Source organism: Osmerus mordax, chromosome 9 (genome assembly GCF_038355195.1).
Source record: "Osmerus mordax isolate fOsmMor3 chromosome 9, fOsmMor3.pri, whole genome shotgun sequence".
Classification (NCBI taxonomy): domain Eukaryota; kingdom Metazoa; phylum Chordata; class Actinopteri; order Osmeriformes; family Osmeridae; genus Osmerus; species Osmerus mordax.
The window spans coordinates 7,349,665-7,365,987 of NC_090058.1; the positions used below are offsets into that span (position 1 = coordinate 7,349,665).

The 16,323-nt window shown below is 52.3% G+C and overlaps 1 protein-coding gene across 5 annotated transcripts in view; it reads right to left on the reverse strand.

The window, feature by feature from the left end:
- ralgapa2 (Ral GTPase activating protein catalytic subunit alpha 2) overlaps nucleotides 1–16,323 on the reverse strand; it is an 87,140-nt gene that overhangs the window by 43,223 nt on the left and 27,594 nt on the right. For 3 of the 5 annotated variants that reach the window (XM_067242518.1, XM_067242520.1, XM_067242521.1), the window contains exons 5-24: nucleotides 16,107–16,150; nucleotides 15,713–15,893; nucleotides 15,409–15,524; nucleotides 15,022–15,160; nucleotides 13,969–14,171; nucleotides 13,459–13,719; nucleotides 12,935–13,117; nucleotides 12,560–12,700; nucleotides 12,195–12,343; nucleotides 11,905–12,016; nucleotides 11,269–11,506; nucleotides 10,903–11,091; nucleotides 7,638–7,760; nucleotides 7,253–7,338; nucleotides 6,789–6,879; nucleotides 6,444–6,626; nucleotides 5,431–5,613; nucleotides 4,720–4,913; nucleotides 4,517–4,615; nucleotides 4,131–4,286 (exon numbers count right to left, since the gene is read on the reverse strand). In XM_067242518.1, the coding sequence (XP_067098619.1) occupies nucleotides 4,131–4,286; nucleotides 4,517–4,615; nucleotides 4,720–4,913; nucleotides 5,431–5,613; nucleotides 6,444–6,626; nucleotides 6,789–6,879; nucleotides 7,253–7,338; nucleotides 7,638–7,760; nucleotides 10,903–11,091; nucleotides 11,269–11,506; nucleotides 11,905–12,016; nucleotides 12,195–12,343; nucleotides 12,560–12,700; nucleotides 12,935–13,117; nucleotides 13,459–13,719; nucleotides 13,969–14,171; nucleotides 15,022–15,160; nucleotides 15,409–15,524; nucleotides 15,713–15,893; nucleotides 16,107–16,150 (3,071 nt within the window). The remainder of the gene's footprint in view (nucleotides 1–4,130; nucleotides 4,287–4,516; nucleotides 4,616–4,719; nucleotides 4,914–5,430; nucleotides 5,614–6,443; nucleotides 6,627–6,788; nucleotides 6,880–7,252; nucleotides 7,339–7,637; nucleotides 7,761–10,902; nucleotides 11,092–11,268; nucleotides 11,507–11,904; nucleotides 12,017–12,194; nucleotides 12,344–12,559; nucleotides 12,701–12,934; nucleotides 13,118–13,458; nucleotides 13,720–13,968; nucleotides 14,172–15,021; nucleotides 15,161–15,408; nucleotides 15,525–15,712; nucleotides 15,894–16,106; nucleotides 16,151–16,323) is intronic. The other 2 variants (XM_067242519.1, XM_067242523.1) reach the window with 2 other exon arrangements.

The following is a 16,323-nucleotide window of genomic DNA, read 5'->3' on the forward strand; positions in this document are numbered from 1 at the left end:
ATTGGTCATAAAGAGACCGGATGCCCACAATGCCAGGGCTGCCGTCAAGTGCCAACATGGGATCCGAATGCCTGTCATTTGTGTTAGACGTTTTTGTGTGTGTGAAGCGTTTTTATTTGTGTGTGTGTGTCTACAATGTCAAAGCCCCGTCTAGAAACACCTGCCTTTCTGGTGGCTGTAAAAGCAGGCAAATCAGGACGCTCAAACACTGGCCTTGGTGTCTCCAAGCGCCTGGAGCAGAGTGCACTTGGTAAATACACACACGCGCGCGCACACACACCCCTCCACCCTCACTCAGTCTACCCCCTCCCAACCTGCAACATTAATCACCTCAAATGAAGCTTTGGTAAACACTGGAGTGCAGGGGAACAAAGGAGGGATAAAACAAACAGGCAGAGCAATAAGGAAGAAGTCTTAAAACACACACTCTGTAACTCGAGTCTCCGAAAATTGGCTGGGAGAGTGGTGGGCCCGCCGGCCCATTTTACCCTCATTTTGTCGGTAATTGACCTCTGGGGCGTAATGCGCCGAGCAGTCGGAGGTAATTAGCTAGCGACAAACTCACGCTTGATTGCCTGAAATGAGCGTTTTAGAGGAAGCGCTGAGTGTACAAAGTGTTGCTATTGTGTGCATAAGCAGGGAGAACCTGCTTCCAATGGATGCTTGTGTCTGCGAGTGTGTACATGGGTGTGTATAGGTGAGTGTGAAAGTGAGCGTGTAATTGGGTGTGTAGGTGAATGTGTAGGTGAGCATGTAATTGGGTGCGTAGGTGACTGTGTAGGTGAGTGTGTAAGTGAGTGTGTAAGTGAGTGTGTAAGTGTCTGTGAGTGTCAGCGGGGGTGGAGGAGGGTCTGGGAGACGCAGACGGGAACAGAGCTCAGCAGGTCGTTTTCTGCCGACAGTGGGAAAGTTCCAGTTGAACAAAAAAATGCCATTAAGAGACATCTGGGTCAGGAGATCAACGTCCAATCAGGTGCTATCAGTTGGAGTCATTAAGGAAGTTGGAGTCGTTGACAACATTGGAATTTCCCCCCAATGCTCGTCAGTACAGTCTGCTACAAAGCCTCCCAACACAGTCCATCTCTTCCACTTCAGCAGGGATCAGAGTCCCGTTCCCGCCCCCAGGTCGTGTCATGGTAACAGGCTGAGGGACTTCCCATTGAGGGCCAGGCCTGCTGAGAGATGTGGCCCACCTGTATGACTATGTGGCAAGGTGTTTAATCATCCACCAGGACGCTCATTCCTCATGTGGCTCGTGGAATCATCAACCGTCAGACTTCCCCCATCGGCCCCACTCTGCAGGCATCGGTTGGGGGGTGTGTGGGGGGGGGCAGCTGTGTGAGTGTTTTCTTTCTTCTTTCCGCTGATAAGATGGGGTTGGGGGTAGACAGGAGTGAGAGAGGGGGAGAGAGAGAGACAGAGAGAGAGAGAGAGAGAGAGAGAGAGAGAGAGAGAGAGAGAGAGGGAAGGAGGGATAGAGGCAGAACGAAAGATAGAGGCAGGAAGGAGGTGTGTTTGTGTGATGTGATGTGTGTGTGTGAGAGGGGGGGAGGGAGGGAGAGACTGGTGTAGAACAGTCCGGCTGGCTCATGCCCATCCAAGTGATGCAGGCTTTCTCTTTTGTCTAAACCGAGAGCCCTTCCAGACATGACGGTCGTCTCACATGGGCGAGCGGCGCACTGTCGCTCACACTCCCTCGCCCTTGCCCTCTGGTGTTTCCTCAAGGTGAACGGTACAAAGATGTCTCAAGTGAGCCACTTCAAAACGAAAAAGTGATCACGCAGACGCAAACCCCACATGGCGTTGCAGCCCGTCACTGGGCTCATGTGCGTGACACCATCAGTGTGATTAGATAGATTACTGCTATTGTCCTGAGGTCATGTCTCTCCAGGCTCCACACACTGAGCCAGCCAGTCCGGACAATAGCACTGACCTTAGCTGTTGCCAGGGAGAGAAGAACCCTACCAGTCCCTCGCCCTGCACAGCCTGCTGGGAACTCACCAGGCGACAGCCAAGCAGGGAGGGAAGCGGGATGGCAGACCATAATCATCTCTGGAGCAGGCAGGAAAAAAGCCATGTTTATTTCCAAGTCAAATATTAGCTGTGAAATCTGGGAGAATGAAGAGCGGGCGCTCCAGAGCTCAACAGGCGGGTTCAGCAGAGAACCAAAGAGGAGGGGTTTCCACGGTACCCAAACACAGCACTGTGAAAGAAGGCAGGCTTCATCACTCAGAAGCACGCCAAGATGAAACGAGATGAAAAGGGGGACATAGTAAGGCAGTAGTAAGGAGGGGACAGAAAGAGGAAGGGAGGAAGAGAGAAGAAGGGAGGAAGAGAGGAAGAGAGGGGAAGAGAGAGGAAGGGAGGAAGAGAGAGGAAGAGAGGATCGAGAGAGCAAGAGAGAGGATCGAGAGGAAGAGAGAGAAAGAGAGAGGGAGAGGAAGAGAGAGAAAGAGAGGAAGAGAGAGGCAGAGAGGAAGAGAGGAAGAGAGAGGAAGAGAGAGGAAGAGAGAGGAAGAGAGGATCGAGAGGAAGAGAGAGGAAGAGAGGATCGAGAGAGGAAGAGAGGATCGAGAGAGGAAGAGAGAGGAAGGCGAAAGATGAGAGGGACTTTTTTGCGGGCTGGGGGGGGATCTGGATATTGAGGCTGCCTGGCGGGAGAGGACACAGAACACGAGGGAGGGTGTTGAGCAGAGAGAGTAAGGAGAGGGGGAGGGGGGTGGAGTGGGAGTAAGAGCCACTTTCTTATGTTAAGCAGGCGTGCGGCTGTCCCTCTATTGTGTGGCGTGAGGACTCTTTCTCCGGCCAATTAGAGCACGCTCCAGTGAGCTGTCCTGGCCAGCCCGGCTCCCTGGCTTCTACTGAGACACAACAAAGGCTGCTGCTCCCTCTGAGGCCCACTTCATTTCTCTACACTTTCTTCCAGACGCACGCTTGCACGCGCTCTCACACACACACACGCTCGCACACATGCTTGTGCTCTCATACACACACACACACACCCTCGCACAACCACACACACACACAACCACACACACAGGTATGCATGTGCTCAGGCACACACACACAAACATGCATGTACACTCACCCTAAGGTTGGGGCCGGCCCTGCCGTGCGCGTCAGTCTAAGGGAGCACGGCAGACGTCAGTCCTTAATTAATCACGGAGACACAGCGGGGGGCTCGAACATTATTTAACGACACGGAAAACATTCTAATAAGCTTGTCGTCCTGCCAAAGGCCTGATAGGAAAAAACCTGGGCTGAGGACAGAGACAAACACACTCACACACGTCCAAAACAAAGAAATGTAATCACAGTCCACTCTTCCATCTCCCTTCCTTCCCTTTCTTCTACCCCCGACTGCCCCTCTCTCCCTCTATCTCCCCCTCCATCTCCCCCTGACACCCTCAATCTCTCTCCATCTCCCCCTGACCCCATCTCACCCAGACTCCCCCTCTCTCTCTCCTGACTCCCCCTCTCCTCCCATCCTCTCCCCCTGACTCCATCTATCTCTCCCTCTCTTTGTTTTGGGGGGCTCCAGCACTGAGGCTGGTGCAGGTGGAGCGGGGCCAGGAGAAGGGAGGAGCCAGGGTGTGTCCGGGCCCAGAGGAGGAGGGGCTAGATGCCATCACCATCACCATCGTTTGGCAGGAAGACCGGGTCCCTACACCACCATCAGTAACCATAAACCATTAACCACAGACCAATGGAGGACCAAGGTGTGGTGAACCCAGACGACCCTGACAACCGTCCTTAACCATGGGCCTCATCCACCCTTACGCATGGGACTCACACTGACGTTAACGAGACCAGACCTGCCGCGACAAACTTAGGCTGTGAGTATACCAGCAGGCATGAAGAAGCAAGCAGCTTCACATCAGGTTTTAATCGAACATCTTACAATACAACACAATAACAGTGAGGGGCAGACTGTGTACTGGCGTACCCCAGCTCATCATCACACTCATCAACATCCAGTGAGCGCTGGGCCGGAAAAGCTCCGAGGTCTTTGAATTCAGCGCCATCTAGTGGAACGGGGCCGCCACGAGCCGCCACGTATGGAGTTGTGAGTCCGAGCAGAGCCCTTTAGCGTGCGTGTGTGAGGTTGTGGCGCCCCCTGGTGGCCTCACCTGGTCCTCGCTGACGAAGCCCTTGTGCATGACGTGGTAGAGGTGCACCAGAAAGTCGCTGTTGGGAAGCACGTCCTGATGCTTGGTCATCATCTCACAGATCAGCTTGTAGGCCTGAAGCTTCCCCAGCTTGTACTCCGCCGGCAGCATGGTGGCCTGGGTGTGTGTGTGTGTGTGTGTGTGTGTGTGTGTGTGTGTGTGTGTGTGTGGTGGGGGGGAGGGGTGGGAGGACAGTATAGTAGAATGAGTCCATACCAGAAATAATATGCCATAATAATGACCTTCTTATGGGTCCTTCTTATTCTCGCAATGCATTCTCACCTCCACATTGGTTTGGACATACAGTGTTAGACTAGCAGGTGTGAGTGCGTGTTCAGTGGACTCACCCTGAAGAGCCAGGAGGCCAGCATGCGGAGAGGAGGGGTGAAGATGGGCCGGGGGGGGGAGGACTGGTTATCCACACTGATGCCCAGGTTGTCCCTGATCTGGATCACACACAGAGATGTTATTACACAGCCAAGTCTGTCTGGATATGTGCTTTGTATGGAATGCGTGTCTGTGGGTGAATGTCTGTGTGTGTGTGTCCTACCTTGGCCAGCTTGTGCCAGAGCTCGTAGAGGTAGCTGAACACCTTGGCGTGGATGCGGGGGCAGCGGATGCTGTTGACGTCCCCGAGGATGCCCAGGATCCTCCGCCACAGCACGAACGCAGAGTCGGCGTGCCAACCCGTCAGGCTGCCCCCGGCGATGATGCTGATGTCATCAGATAGGCACTCGCTGCTGTCTGCAATGCCCATGGAAAGAAGGAAGGGAAGGAGAGGGAGGGGGAGGGAGGGGGAAAGAGAGAGGAAAATAGAGATGCAATATGTTGTAGCATGGTCATAGTACTGCAGAGGAGCAGATTAAGCCACACGTATATATACTATAATAATACAAAGTTCATCCAGACATTCTTTTGGAATAATGTCAATCTTTATCTTCAGATTTCTACAATCTACTGTCTCCCCATCAAAGGAATGACAACTAACCCAGGGTCCCTCTGAAAACTGAGCTCTCCAGGTAGAGTGTGTGTGTGTGTGTGGGGGGGGGGGGGGGCAGACACACCAACACAACTACAGCACACAACAGGTGGCAAGGGTGTGGGGAGGAGTGTGTGAAGAGTGTAGAAAAGAGAGTGACACTGAGAACGGGCAGTGTGAGCGTGTGTGTGTGTGTGTAAGGGGATAGAAAGAGTAATACATTGAGGATGCATGGGGATGTGACAGGTGTGTGTGTGTGAGTGGACAGGAGGAGTGGTATACCCAGGTCTTCTGGCATGCGCAACACAGAGCTGTGCATGGTGTCGTCCAGCAGCTGGTGGCAGTCCTGGCTGGGGCACTCTGGGTGCACCAGCAGGGCTGGCGAGGCTGGGGGGTGCTGGGGGTAGTGGTAGTGATGGTGGTGGTGGTGGTATGCAGAGTGGGGAGGGAGGACACATTCAGGATCTACAACAGCAAGGGGGGAGGCGGGGAGGGGAACACAGTCAGGCTTGAGGGAGCACAGGGGCACAAGGTGGAGGGTGGAGGGGTCAGAGGAAGGTGACAGGGACGGGTCCCCGCAAGCTCACGGTGAACTGATGTATCGCACACAGAAATACTGCACACAAATGACACAAACACTACAGGCTCACAATGAACTTATGTATTATACACACACATTACACAAACACCACACAAACACACGAAAACACTACACAAGCTGGGACTGGGTTCTGTAGAGATCTTTCCATTGGACAATTCTTAACGAGTTTTTATGAATTTTTTAAAAACCTGACACTTCACCTCGCCTTGATCTTTAACCACGACAAGCTGAGGGTGTCACACACCTTCCTAACATAAGGCCCATCCCCAGCAGCCAGGAGGTAACCTGTGCCCTGGGCTGTGACAGGAGGTGACAGAGCTGGGTCTAAGGGGAGAGAAAGGAGATACTGCCTCCCGGATCAGGTTTGCATTACATAGGCCCAGGCTAATCCCTGGAAAGGTCAGCGGTTGCTAAGGCTGGAGTCTGCGACATGAGGACACACAGGTCAGATGGACTCTGTAAACTCCTAGTGCTGCTGGGAGCGATCCCACTTCAATATGGTCGACACAGGACTGATTAGATCCGCATTTCAATTCACCACCTACGTCGACTCGCACAACTTCTAGAAGCCTGCCCAAAGAGCCCTGCATTCAGGTCTCCCTCACTTTCACACTCCAAAGCGTCCCAACCCCCAAGGTCACTTTCCTCCACCCCCCTCCCTCGGAAGCAGACATGGTATGGTCCAGGACAGTACCTGCCAGGGCCTCGTTGTGGCTCAGCAGAAGGTTCCTCTGGTTGTGGGGGTCGGTCGTCACGTCGATGTGGGCCGACTGGGTGGACTGAGTGTCGGCCTCCTCCTCGAAGGCCTGCCAGGCCATCATGCTGACGTCGGTGTCGTTGAGGTAGCCGTTGGACGTCTCACTGCTCACACTCTCACCTGTGGAGGAGGGCACGGGACAGGGAGGGGTCAAAGGTCAACACAGGGAATTCTGGTTTGAGAGTTCCAGGACAGTTGTTAGCGGTGCAGCTTGCTAGCTGCTTCCGTCAGCCAGGCGTCCAGAGCAGGAGGAGGTTGGTCATGTTAAAAGTGGGCCCTCACTTTTCTCACGGAGCTTGGGTCTGCTGTAGGTGAGCGGTCCATCAGCAGGGTAGTCCATCTCCACTGGACTGCTGCTCCGCCGGATCAGGATCTAAACACACACACACACACACACACACACACACACACACACACACACACACACACACACACACACACACACACACACACACACACACACACACACACACACACACACACACACACACACACACACACACACACACACACACACACACACACACACACACACACACACACACACACACACACACACACACACACACACACACACACACACACACACACACACACACAGGTCACTGTGTCACACTTGCCTTTTTTTCTGGTCATAATCAGTAATAAAGGCCTTACTGGTCTGTCCAAAAATACTGGTGCATACTATTGGATTTCTCAGACCAACCAGAACATGTTGCATGCATGTGGAGGTTTGGGATTCTCACCACTGGAGGCTCGCAGCTCTCTCTTTGGCCCTCTGACGTCCTGCCTTCAGAGCCAAGGGAGGTGGGGGAGTACTCCCTCTTCTGGCCTGGAGGACACATTCAGGAAGATAAGAAAAATGTCGCTGCATGTTAACTAAGACTGTTAACACATACTGTACTGTAGTATGAACTGCATTGAAACAGTAAAATGGTATATATTCTGCATTACTCCTCCACTCTTTGCTTTGTAACCATGAGATGTTGACCAGCGATCACAACACCAAGACACAAACAAAGCAGTGTTTCCTGGTTTCTAGAAAAACCAGGAAGTCTAAAATCCTATATTGGTCATCCCTTTCCAAAATAGGGCATTTAAATGCATCTGTGTGTGCGTGTGTGTGTGTACCAGGGAAGGTGTCAGCCAGTTGCTGGGTGATGTCCGAGGTGCTGCTGCTGCGCGGGAGGGGGCTGTCGGCGCCCCCCAGCTCCTCCTCCCCTCCGCACTCCGCCAGCTGCCCCTCCTCCACGTCTGAGCGGGCGAGAGACGAGAGAGAGGACAGACGGCGTCAAGAGAGGGATGCCACGCGGCTCGACCCTCCGCCAGGCTGCACACACACACACACACTCACTGTACGCTCACGGGCTGAAACACGCACTCACATACACACTCAGGAGCGCGAGTGGTAACATGGTTTGGACATTGTTCGGATGGCTTATGAGTCAGACTGTGAGAGGGACACATGCGGTGGAAGACCAAACACACTGGGATTCAACCACACAGCGATCACATGACCACTAACTAGCATGGACACGGTCTCAGTCGTATTACGCTTGCCTTCACTCGGATGCGTTACCATGACAGGGGACAGTGAGAGGTGGAGACAGGTTGAGCGGTGACACACAGATTAGAGAGGCCGGAAGTGGAGGGAGACACACACACACTCACTCACACACCCACACACGCACACACACACACATGCACGGTGCTTTCCGGAAACACACTTTACCTGAAAGCCTGTGAGAGCAAGCAGAAGTGCCAGAAGAGATACCAGGCAAGAGAGAGCTGACAGTATGAAGCAGCATAGGGACACTTTTAGTAGCGGGCAAAGCCTCATAGAGATGGACACAGTTGCTGATAGACTGGCTCCGCTTAGCTTCCATCACAGAGGGAGGAGAGAGGAGACAGAGAGGGAAAGAAAGGGAGGGAGGGAGGAAAAAGAAGAGAGGAGTCAACGAGAGCAGAACATTGAAAAGGACATCAAGTCCCAGGTAGGCTACCTGTCGTTCTTAGAACGACACAGCAGAACAAAATCATCCAACAATGTGTGCGTGCGAATGCTTTTTCTTTGGGCGGTGAGCAAGCCTGAAGAATGGGCGAGTTCTAAACTGAGAGTTTCTGAAGAAAGTTTGTGACGAGAAGGCAGAGTGGAGGCACTGAGACAGGAAATGAAGAAAAGCAGAGTGGAGGACAGGAGCATCGCTGAAGCTGCCTGTTTCAATTTGTCACTTGAGGGCTCTTCACCTAAACAAAGCCCACCCTACCCTGCTGCCGTTCTTGCGCTGTTAAAAAAATATACACCCATTTTTTTCAAACAGTCTTCCAAAAAAAGAAAAAAAAAAGAGCGACTATCTGCTTTAAAAAGATTTACGACTAATTTATGCGCTGGGTTGCGTTTGTTTTGGAAGAGGAGTTTAATTAGTTCTCCAGAGCATGAGACTGAGGAGCTTTAGAGAACGTTTCTCAGCAGGAATACAGAACAGGAGCGTGGACTGCCTAGTGCAGATAGGAAGCAGACAAATGGATCAAAAACTTGAATTCACCATATGATATTCTCCGGAGTACTCTTGAAATGCGAATGTGCAAAGACCTGCACTGGGTCGTCTGAAGTTGGGTTCTAACACTTTAACACAACAACCGTACGTTGACATTATACAAGCTTATTTAAGCTTATATTCTAGTCTACAAACGGAGCATCGCACCAGGAAAGCCCCCCCCCCCCCCCCCCACTAATGAACCTACCATATTAGTCCACCTCATCTCTATGTATGTCATCACAGATCCGGATGTATTTTTAGACCTCCCTCTGAACAACAAACCCATCAGAACAACACCCCCTCCAGGATAATAAGGAGGCATTTGCATAGACGAGAGCATCCAAAGTTAGGACAGTTCCTCCAGATAAGGCCTGGGTATTGTGTCTGGACGGCTCTTCAGGTCTGATCTGAAAGTGAACGAGCGGAGAGGAAGGCTTTCTGTTCTCGGCCCACGGCGCACTTTAATTAGAGCCTTTCATAAGGCGATAACATCGTCTCTGCTACAGACCGCTAACTGTTAGCCCTTTATGCATATTCATGAGCATTAATTACACTCTTAATGAAACTATAAAAAACGGCTCGCCAATTGATGTGTGGGTACCCTCTCCCATTCTGAAGGAGGGAGGAAGGGAGGAATCGGGACGTTTGAAGATCAATGTGTGAGAAATCCAATTAGGCAAGAGAAAGAGAAGAATTTGAGACGGTGGTGTTTCATGTTCCTCTCTGGCTGCACGCAGATATACAAACAAACGAATGTACACACCCACGCGCACGCACTCTTTCTATCTCACACATACACGCACGCACACACTTTCTCTCTCTCTCCCTCACACACACACACACACACAGAAATGCGCATGCAGCCTTTGAGAGTCCCTCCTTCAGCTTCAACTGCATCTGTTCGGAGCTCAACAAGCTCTTCAGAGCGCCGAGATAGAATCAGAGTGAACAGAGGGGGCGGTGGACGGAGGAAGACAGAGAGAGAGAGACAGAGAGAGAGACAGAGAGAGAGACAGAGAGAGAGACAGACAGAGACAGAGAGAGAGAGAGACAGAGAGACAGAGAGAGAGAGAGACAGAGAGAGAGAGAGAGACAGAGAGAGAGCCGGCGAGGAAGAGGCTCTCTCTCCAAGGCTGCCGTCGTTTCAAACAGACCGGTCTGTCTTCTCCCTTCCTCGGCCCCAGATGACCTCGTCCTGAACACCGTCAGCACTAAAGCCATCACTCCCCTGAGTGACAGATCCCGGGTCAGATAAGTGGCTGTGCACTGTGCATGTATTGAACCGCTGACAATGGCTGGTCTTTTACGTGTCACCGAGGGCCTGTGTGTGCCATGGAACTGACAGGGAAACATGTTGACACTGGCCCGTGACATGGCTGGGGGGGGGGGGGGGGGGGGGGGGGGGGTAGTGGGGACAATGGCGGCCATCTGCTGGCCTCTTTGTGTCCGGTGTTAAGCCTTTCCCCAACACCTGGCATAGCGCACAATGTAAGAACATGTATACTCTATCAGGGATGGGCCATACTGTATTCAGACAGATGCAAACATTACTCGACCGTAAAGGAGGATGTATTTGGGCCAGCGTTATGCGGGCAATGAGAATATTCTTGAACTTACAGTTCAGTTCTGCAAAGAAAAAGGTTTGTATACAAAGTTGTCATTAAATTAACTTGTTACCCTCTCATCATGCATTAAGAGCTTCTCAAAACTGAACTGAGATGATCCCAGGGTAGGTATGTATGTATATCCAACATGATATAACATTTAATTAAATCCAAAAACATGACAAAGTGTGCACCTATGTAATAAAATGAAATCAAGCGTGTCTTAAGAATAGAGACACATGTGTGTCTCACCGGTGGCTTTCTGCCGGACGTTGTTGCGGGCCTTCTCCACGCCGGGGGCCCCAGAGGTGGTAGCGCTGCGGAACCTCATGGGCTCCTGGACGCCCTGCCCACCCTGCTCCCCCTGGTTCCTCCAGCTCAGGGAGAAGGAGCGCGCCACCGCCGCCGCTGCCGCCGCCTTCTGGGAGTCCTGGAGCACTCCTGGGTGGGGGGCGGGGGGGACAGGCGGAGGAGGAGGGGGATTGGAGGAGGAAGAGAAGGAGGAGCAGGAGGTGGATGGGGAGCAGAAAGAGACGGCGTGAGACCACGCGCGTGAACGTGCAATCTCGTCCTCCACCCGTGATCCGAGAGGTCCCCTCCCCTTCCCCCCCTCCTCACCCCGGCCTCTCTGCTTCTTCTCCTTCTGCTCGCTCAGCTTGTCCAGCGGCAGGTTGGTCATGTCCAGGCCGTAGACGGAGCGCGCCAGCACGGCCGTCAGGGAGTCCATGATGCTGGCCCACTCCGTCACCAGCTCCTCCCAGCCCGTCAGGGACGACAGCACGCTCAGAAGCTCGTCCCACAGCTCGCGCGAGATCAACACGCACAGGTTGGCCCGCACCCACGCCACGATGATGGTCTGGGGTCCGTGGGGGGAAAGAGAGAGGGTGACAGACAGAGAGAAATGGGTACACAGAGAGAGAGAGAGAGAGAGAGAGAGAGAGAGAGAGAGAGAGAGAGAGACGCACAGGTCAAACACATGGAGAGACAAAGATAGAAGGCCAGAAGGAAACTGAATTGACTGAAATGGGGTTTCAATATTAACAGTAACACACTGCACTTTTCATGCGAATCCCAGGATTTTCTTTTTCGATAGACCCCATTATTGACTCATAAAGTGTACCGATCGGGACAAACAACTTTGAGTCAACCTTCTAATGCCATCTCTGTCCCTGACTCTCTGGGTGAGAGTCAGGAGCCCTGTAGCCTTGCTGATCAGTGAGTGAGGAGGGCTGTGAGGAGCAGGCCCAGACTGACCCTGAACAGGATGGCTGCCAGGCTCTCGGCGAAGGGATCCTTCTTCTGGTTCTCCTGAGGCCTCTTCATCACCGCCTCCGTGATCCTCAACAGCACCTGCAGCATCTGCTCCCTGAGGGACACACCCAGAAAACACACCACGCGGATGAGCACCATCGACACTTTCCTTCGTAATACGTCCTGCCTGTCAAACTATTCTCATTTTAACAACGGCAGAGACAGCTAAAACATGCATAACGGGTGCTCCACAGTGACTGGTGGCAGTGGGGGGGTCTCAGGGGCAGACTGACCAGGTCTGTGTGTTCATGGGGTGCTCCATGATCATGTGGCGGTAGATGCTCAGCACCCCCTTGCACACCTCCACCTGGTTGTCCAGCAGCTTGGGCACGTCCTGACACGGCTCCAGCAGGAACACGTTGGCAGAGTTGGTCAGGAACACCTGGGCACACACACACACTGTGGTCAGGGACTGGGAGCACAAAAACACACACATTCACGGCGGTCTGGTGAGGGACTCTCGGGATTTACACACACACATTAACCATGGTAGGAACTGTAAATCACATATTCACCATGATTAAGGGACCCGTGCATGTACATGCACTTACCCACACCAAACACACACACACACGCATACACACACACACACAGATACCTGCAGTGTGGGCTGGATGCCAGCCTTGATGTCCCTGTTGTGGTCCTCAGTGAGACAGCCCCGGCTGATGGCGCTGCTGAAGGAGTAGGTCCTCCCCCAGCTAGACGAGCGCCTGTGGCCCGGGTGACTCTCCAGCACCTGCTAATGTGCACCAGCATGGTCAGCATGTGTGTGTGTGTTCATGATGGCACCATTATACCGCCTACCGTTCATTCAACATCTTTTTATAGGTTTATACGGACCCTGGATATCCAGTCATCATCTATGTGTGTGTGTGTATTTACAGTATGTTGTGTGTGTGGGCATGTATATAGTACATTGTTCATGTGTGTGTATTCTGTATTGAGTGTGCATGTGTGCGTGTGTGTGTGTCACCTGTGCGAGAGCGCTGTCGGTCTCCGTCTTCAGCAGCTCCTCCGGGCTCTCCTCCACCTCCTCCTCCTGGCTGCTCTTCTCCGGCTCCCTCATGAAGGCGGGCTTCTCCTGCAGGATCCACTTCCTGTACACCTTGATCACCTTCCGGGTCGCCGACGCCTCACAGGAGGGCAACAGGAAGGCCTTGAGGAGCGCAAGGGCACGTTTACTTTTGGGGCAGGACTTCACATTGGCATTCAAGACATGCTTGCTAAAATGGTATATGCAAGGATCGATATCTTTTGGAATATAGAATGTTACTTTGTTTTAATGGAGTACCATTGGCTGCCACTAGAAGGCAGAGCAACACAACTAACTGGACAGTCCGTGAATGACATAGTGGCAAGAACACTGCCGATTTAATCGCTCACTATCAAATTTGTTTTGTTAAACCTTCAGGGACGACACAAGTCGAGCTTCTGACTTGCTCCAACGGTTTTCGGATTCCTAGTGACGCAGGAGGAGGAGGGGGGACGTCAAGCTACCTGGTGGAAGACCTCGTTGACAAAGTTGACGTTGTCCCGCGTGGACAGCAGGATGGTGTGCACCATGTCGTAGACGCTGCGGTGCTCCTCGTCGATGCTGCACAGGCTAGAGTCGCTGGGGCGCCGGTCCGACAGCGTGCTGCTGTTGGAGTGGCTCTTCTCAGGCTCGGCGGGGCCGCTGGGCTCCCCCTCCGACCCCCTCTCCTTCTCTCGGTCCTTCTCCTTGTCCTTCTCCTGACTGCTGCTGCCTGCAGTGACAGTCTGGACGCACACAGAGGCGCAGACACACACACACACGTTGTCGGAGTGGTGAGAGGTAGAAAAGAGATGTGAAACTGTGTAAGTGAGGGCTTTGGTCCAACAGCTACTCAAGTTAGTTACTAGGAAATGAACATACAGTGCACGGTTAACAGAGAGAGTCCTTGTGAGTTACATGGGGATGACTCTCTCACCTGGATGAGTTTTGGGATGACTCTCTCACCTGGATGAGTTTGGGGATGACTCTCTCACCTGGATGAGTTTGGGGATGACCTCGGTGCCGTTCTTGGCGCTGGGAGGGGCCGTGCTGACGTACTTCTTCTCCAGGAAGAAGGTGACCAGCCAGGTGATGAAGGCCACGCGCGGGGCCAGGTACTGGTCCCTGGTGCAGAAGGTGCTCTCGTTGTTCCTCGTCACCGGGACGTACAGCGGCTTGGGCCGGTGGTGGGGGAGGTCTGGGGGAGAGAACGGAGTAGGGAGAGAGACAGAGAGACAGAGAGAAGGAGAGAGAGAGGAACGTGCAAGTGTGTGTGTGGTGGGGGGGTGGTGTGGGGTGGGGTGAGGAGAGGTGGGCAGGGAAGGGGGAGATAAAGAACAGAATGGAGTGAGAGAGAGAGAGAGAGAGAGAGAGAGAGAGAGAGAGAGAGAGAGAGAGAGAGAGAGAGAGAGAGAGAGAGAGAGAGAGAGAGAGAGAGAGAGATTTCAGTGTGCTGCTCTTCATGGTCTCAATGTCAATTCTTCAGCTGAAATTGGTCATTTCACTGAGCCTATAAAAGGCATTGACCTGTCTGGCCCACACCATTTCCCAGCTCTACAGTCCCATAGGCCTGCCAATTATCTCATGGATTTTTCATTATCTGAGATTCACTAGGCACATTTCTAACTGCGAGTTTCTTAGCTAATTGCCAATTAAATGAAACGAGCGGTTCTGTGAATGAGATCAGCATATAAGCCAAAAGAGGACAAAGAAAAGTCAGGATCATGACATGAAATTGGAAAAGGTCCGTTTAAGGAATCTGAGTCTTGGCAGTAGTTCATTTGCGGGTCAAGCTGCATTTGTACTTTTCTAGTTATCAGGAAGAAGCCCTTCTGGCCAGGCTCGGCTCAATACATCAAGACTATTTTCCACCTCAGTTAAACATTTGAGAGGCTTTTATATACAGGACACTCCATCTACTTAGAAAAACAAGGTGTATTAATTGTTTGCTGTCAAAATTAAACTCACCTCAATTGGCGTCTTTTGAGTTAGGTAAATACACCACAGTGGGATGTTTGTCAAATAGACCCAGTCACACCACCCCTTACCTAATAAGGGCTTGTAGAGGTTGGTGAGCTTAGTGAAGGAGGGGAAGAGATGGGGAAGGTAGTACTTCTTGAAGAGGCTGAAGAGGAACCTGAAGCCAGAGTCCTGGTTCTCTCGGTTCTTCCACTCCAAGCTGGACGCCTAATCAGACAAGACCCCAACAGAGAACAGAGACTGGATCAATACACAGGTAGACTGGACACAGGTAGACTGGAAAGAGACACAGGTAGACTGGGAAGAGACACAGGTAGACTAGACTTTCAGACACACCGCTGGGAGTACAGGGTTGTGGATTGTGGCGTACCACTTTAAAGAAGACATTCTTTACAAGGGCTGCTAAATGTCAAAGTAAGAGCTCAGATGAGCATGTACTGTATGTGACGTCACACCTGGACAACCATGAACTTGAGCAGGGTTTGCAGTATGTAGCAGGTCTGGTCGTCTGCCACCTTCTCCCCTGGCACAGCAGGCACCAGCGGTGTGATCTCCTCAGGCACCACCTTGGCTGCTCACACACGCGCACGCGCACACACACACACACACACACACACACACGCACGAGAGAGTAGAAAGAGTGTCTTATAGTGTGATCAGATATCTGACACAGATGACAACGCTGTGACTGTGTTTGAATGTGAAGGCGTGTGTGTGACGGTGTGTGTGTGTGTGTGTGTCTGAGAGAATGTCCCTCACCATCGGGTGGGTTGGAGAAGGGGTTATAGATGATGGTGTCCAAGGTGCAGGGCCCCCTGGTGGAGGGCACAGCCGGGAAGCCCGGCACCAGGCAGGCGAAGATGAGGAACTGCTCCTCGGCACAGCTGTCCCTCAGGGCCTGCAGCCACAGCAGGAACAGACGGATCCCCTCACAGCGGATCTGCACACACAGGGGACCACGTCACCGCAACGCCTGCGTCACTCGGAACTCAGAAATGGCGGCCGTGTGTGTGTGTGTAATAGTGAATGAGTGTGAGTGCGTGCTGTGGTGTGTGGACTTTCCACATCACTTGTAAACTAAGAAGTGGCTGTGTGTTTGTGTGTGTGTGTATCAGTAGAAGTGAATGAGTGTGTCTACTACTCTCACTCTTACCTTGAACGAGTTTCCAGTGTGCAAAAGCTTTTTCAGAATAGAACCTGGAACAATGACAGGAGGATACATCAATTACCAAATACATTTAACAACCCTGGAGCTAACAGAAGTGGCCTGCACCTGGTGATTTAAGAGACAGACACACACACACCAAATTGTAGAAGACAAGCATGTCATCTTCATCAATACATATTGACCTTGGCAGGCTGATAAATCA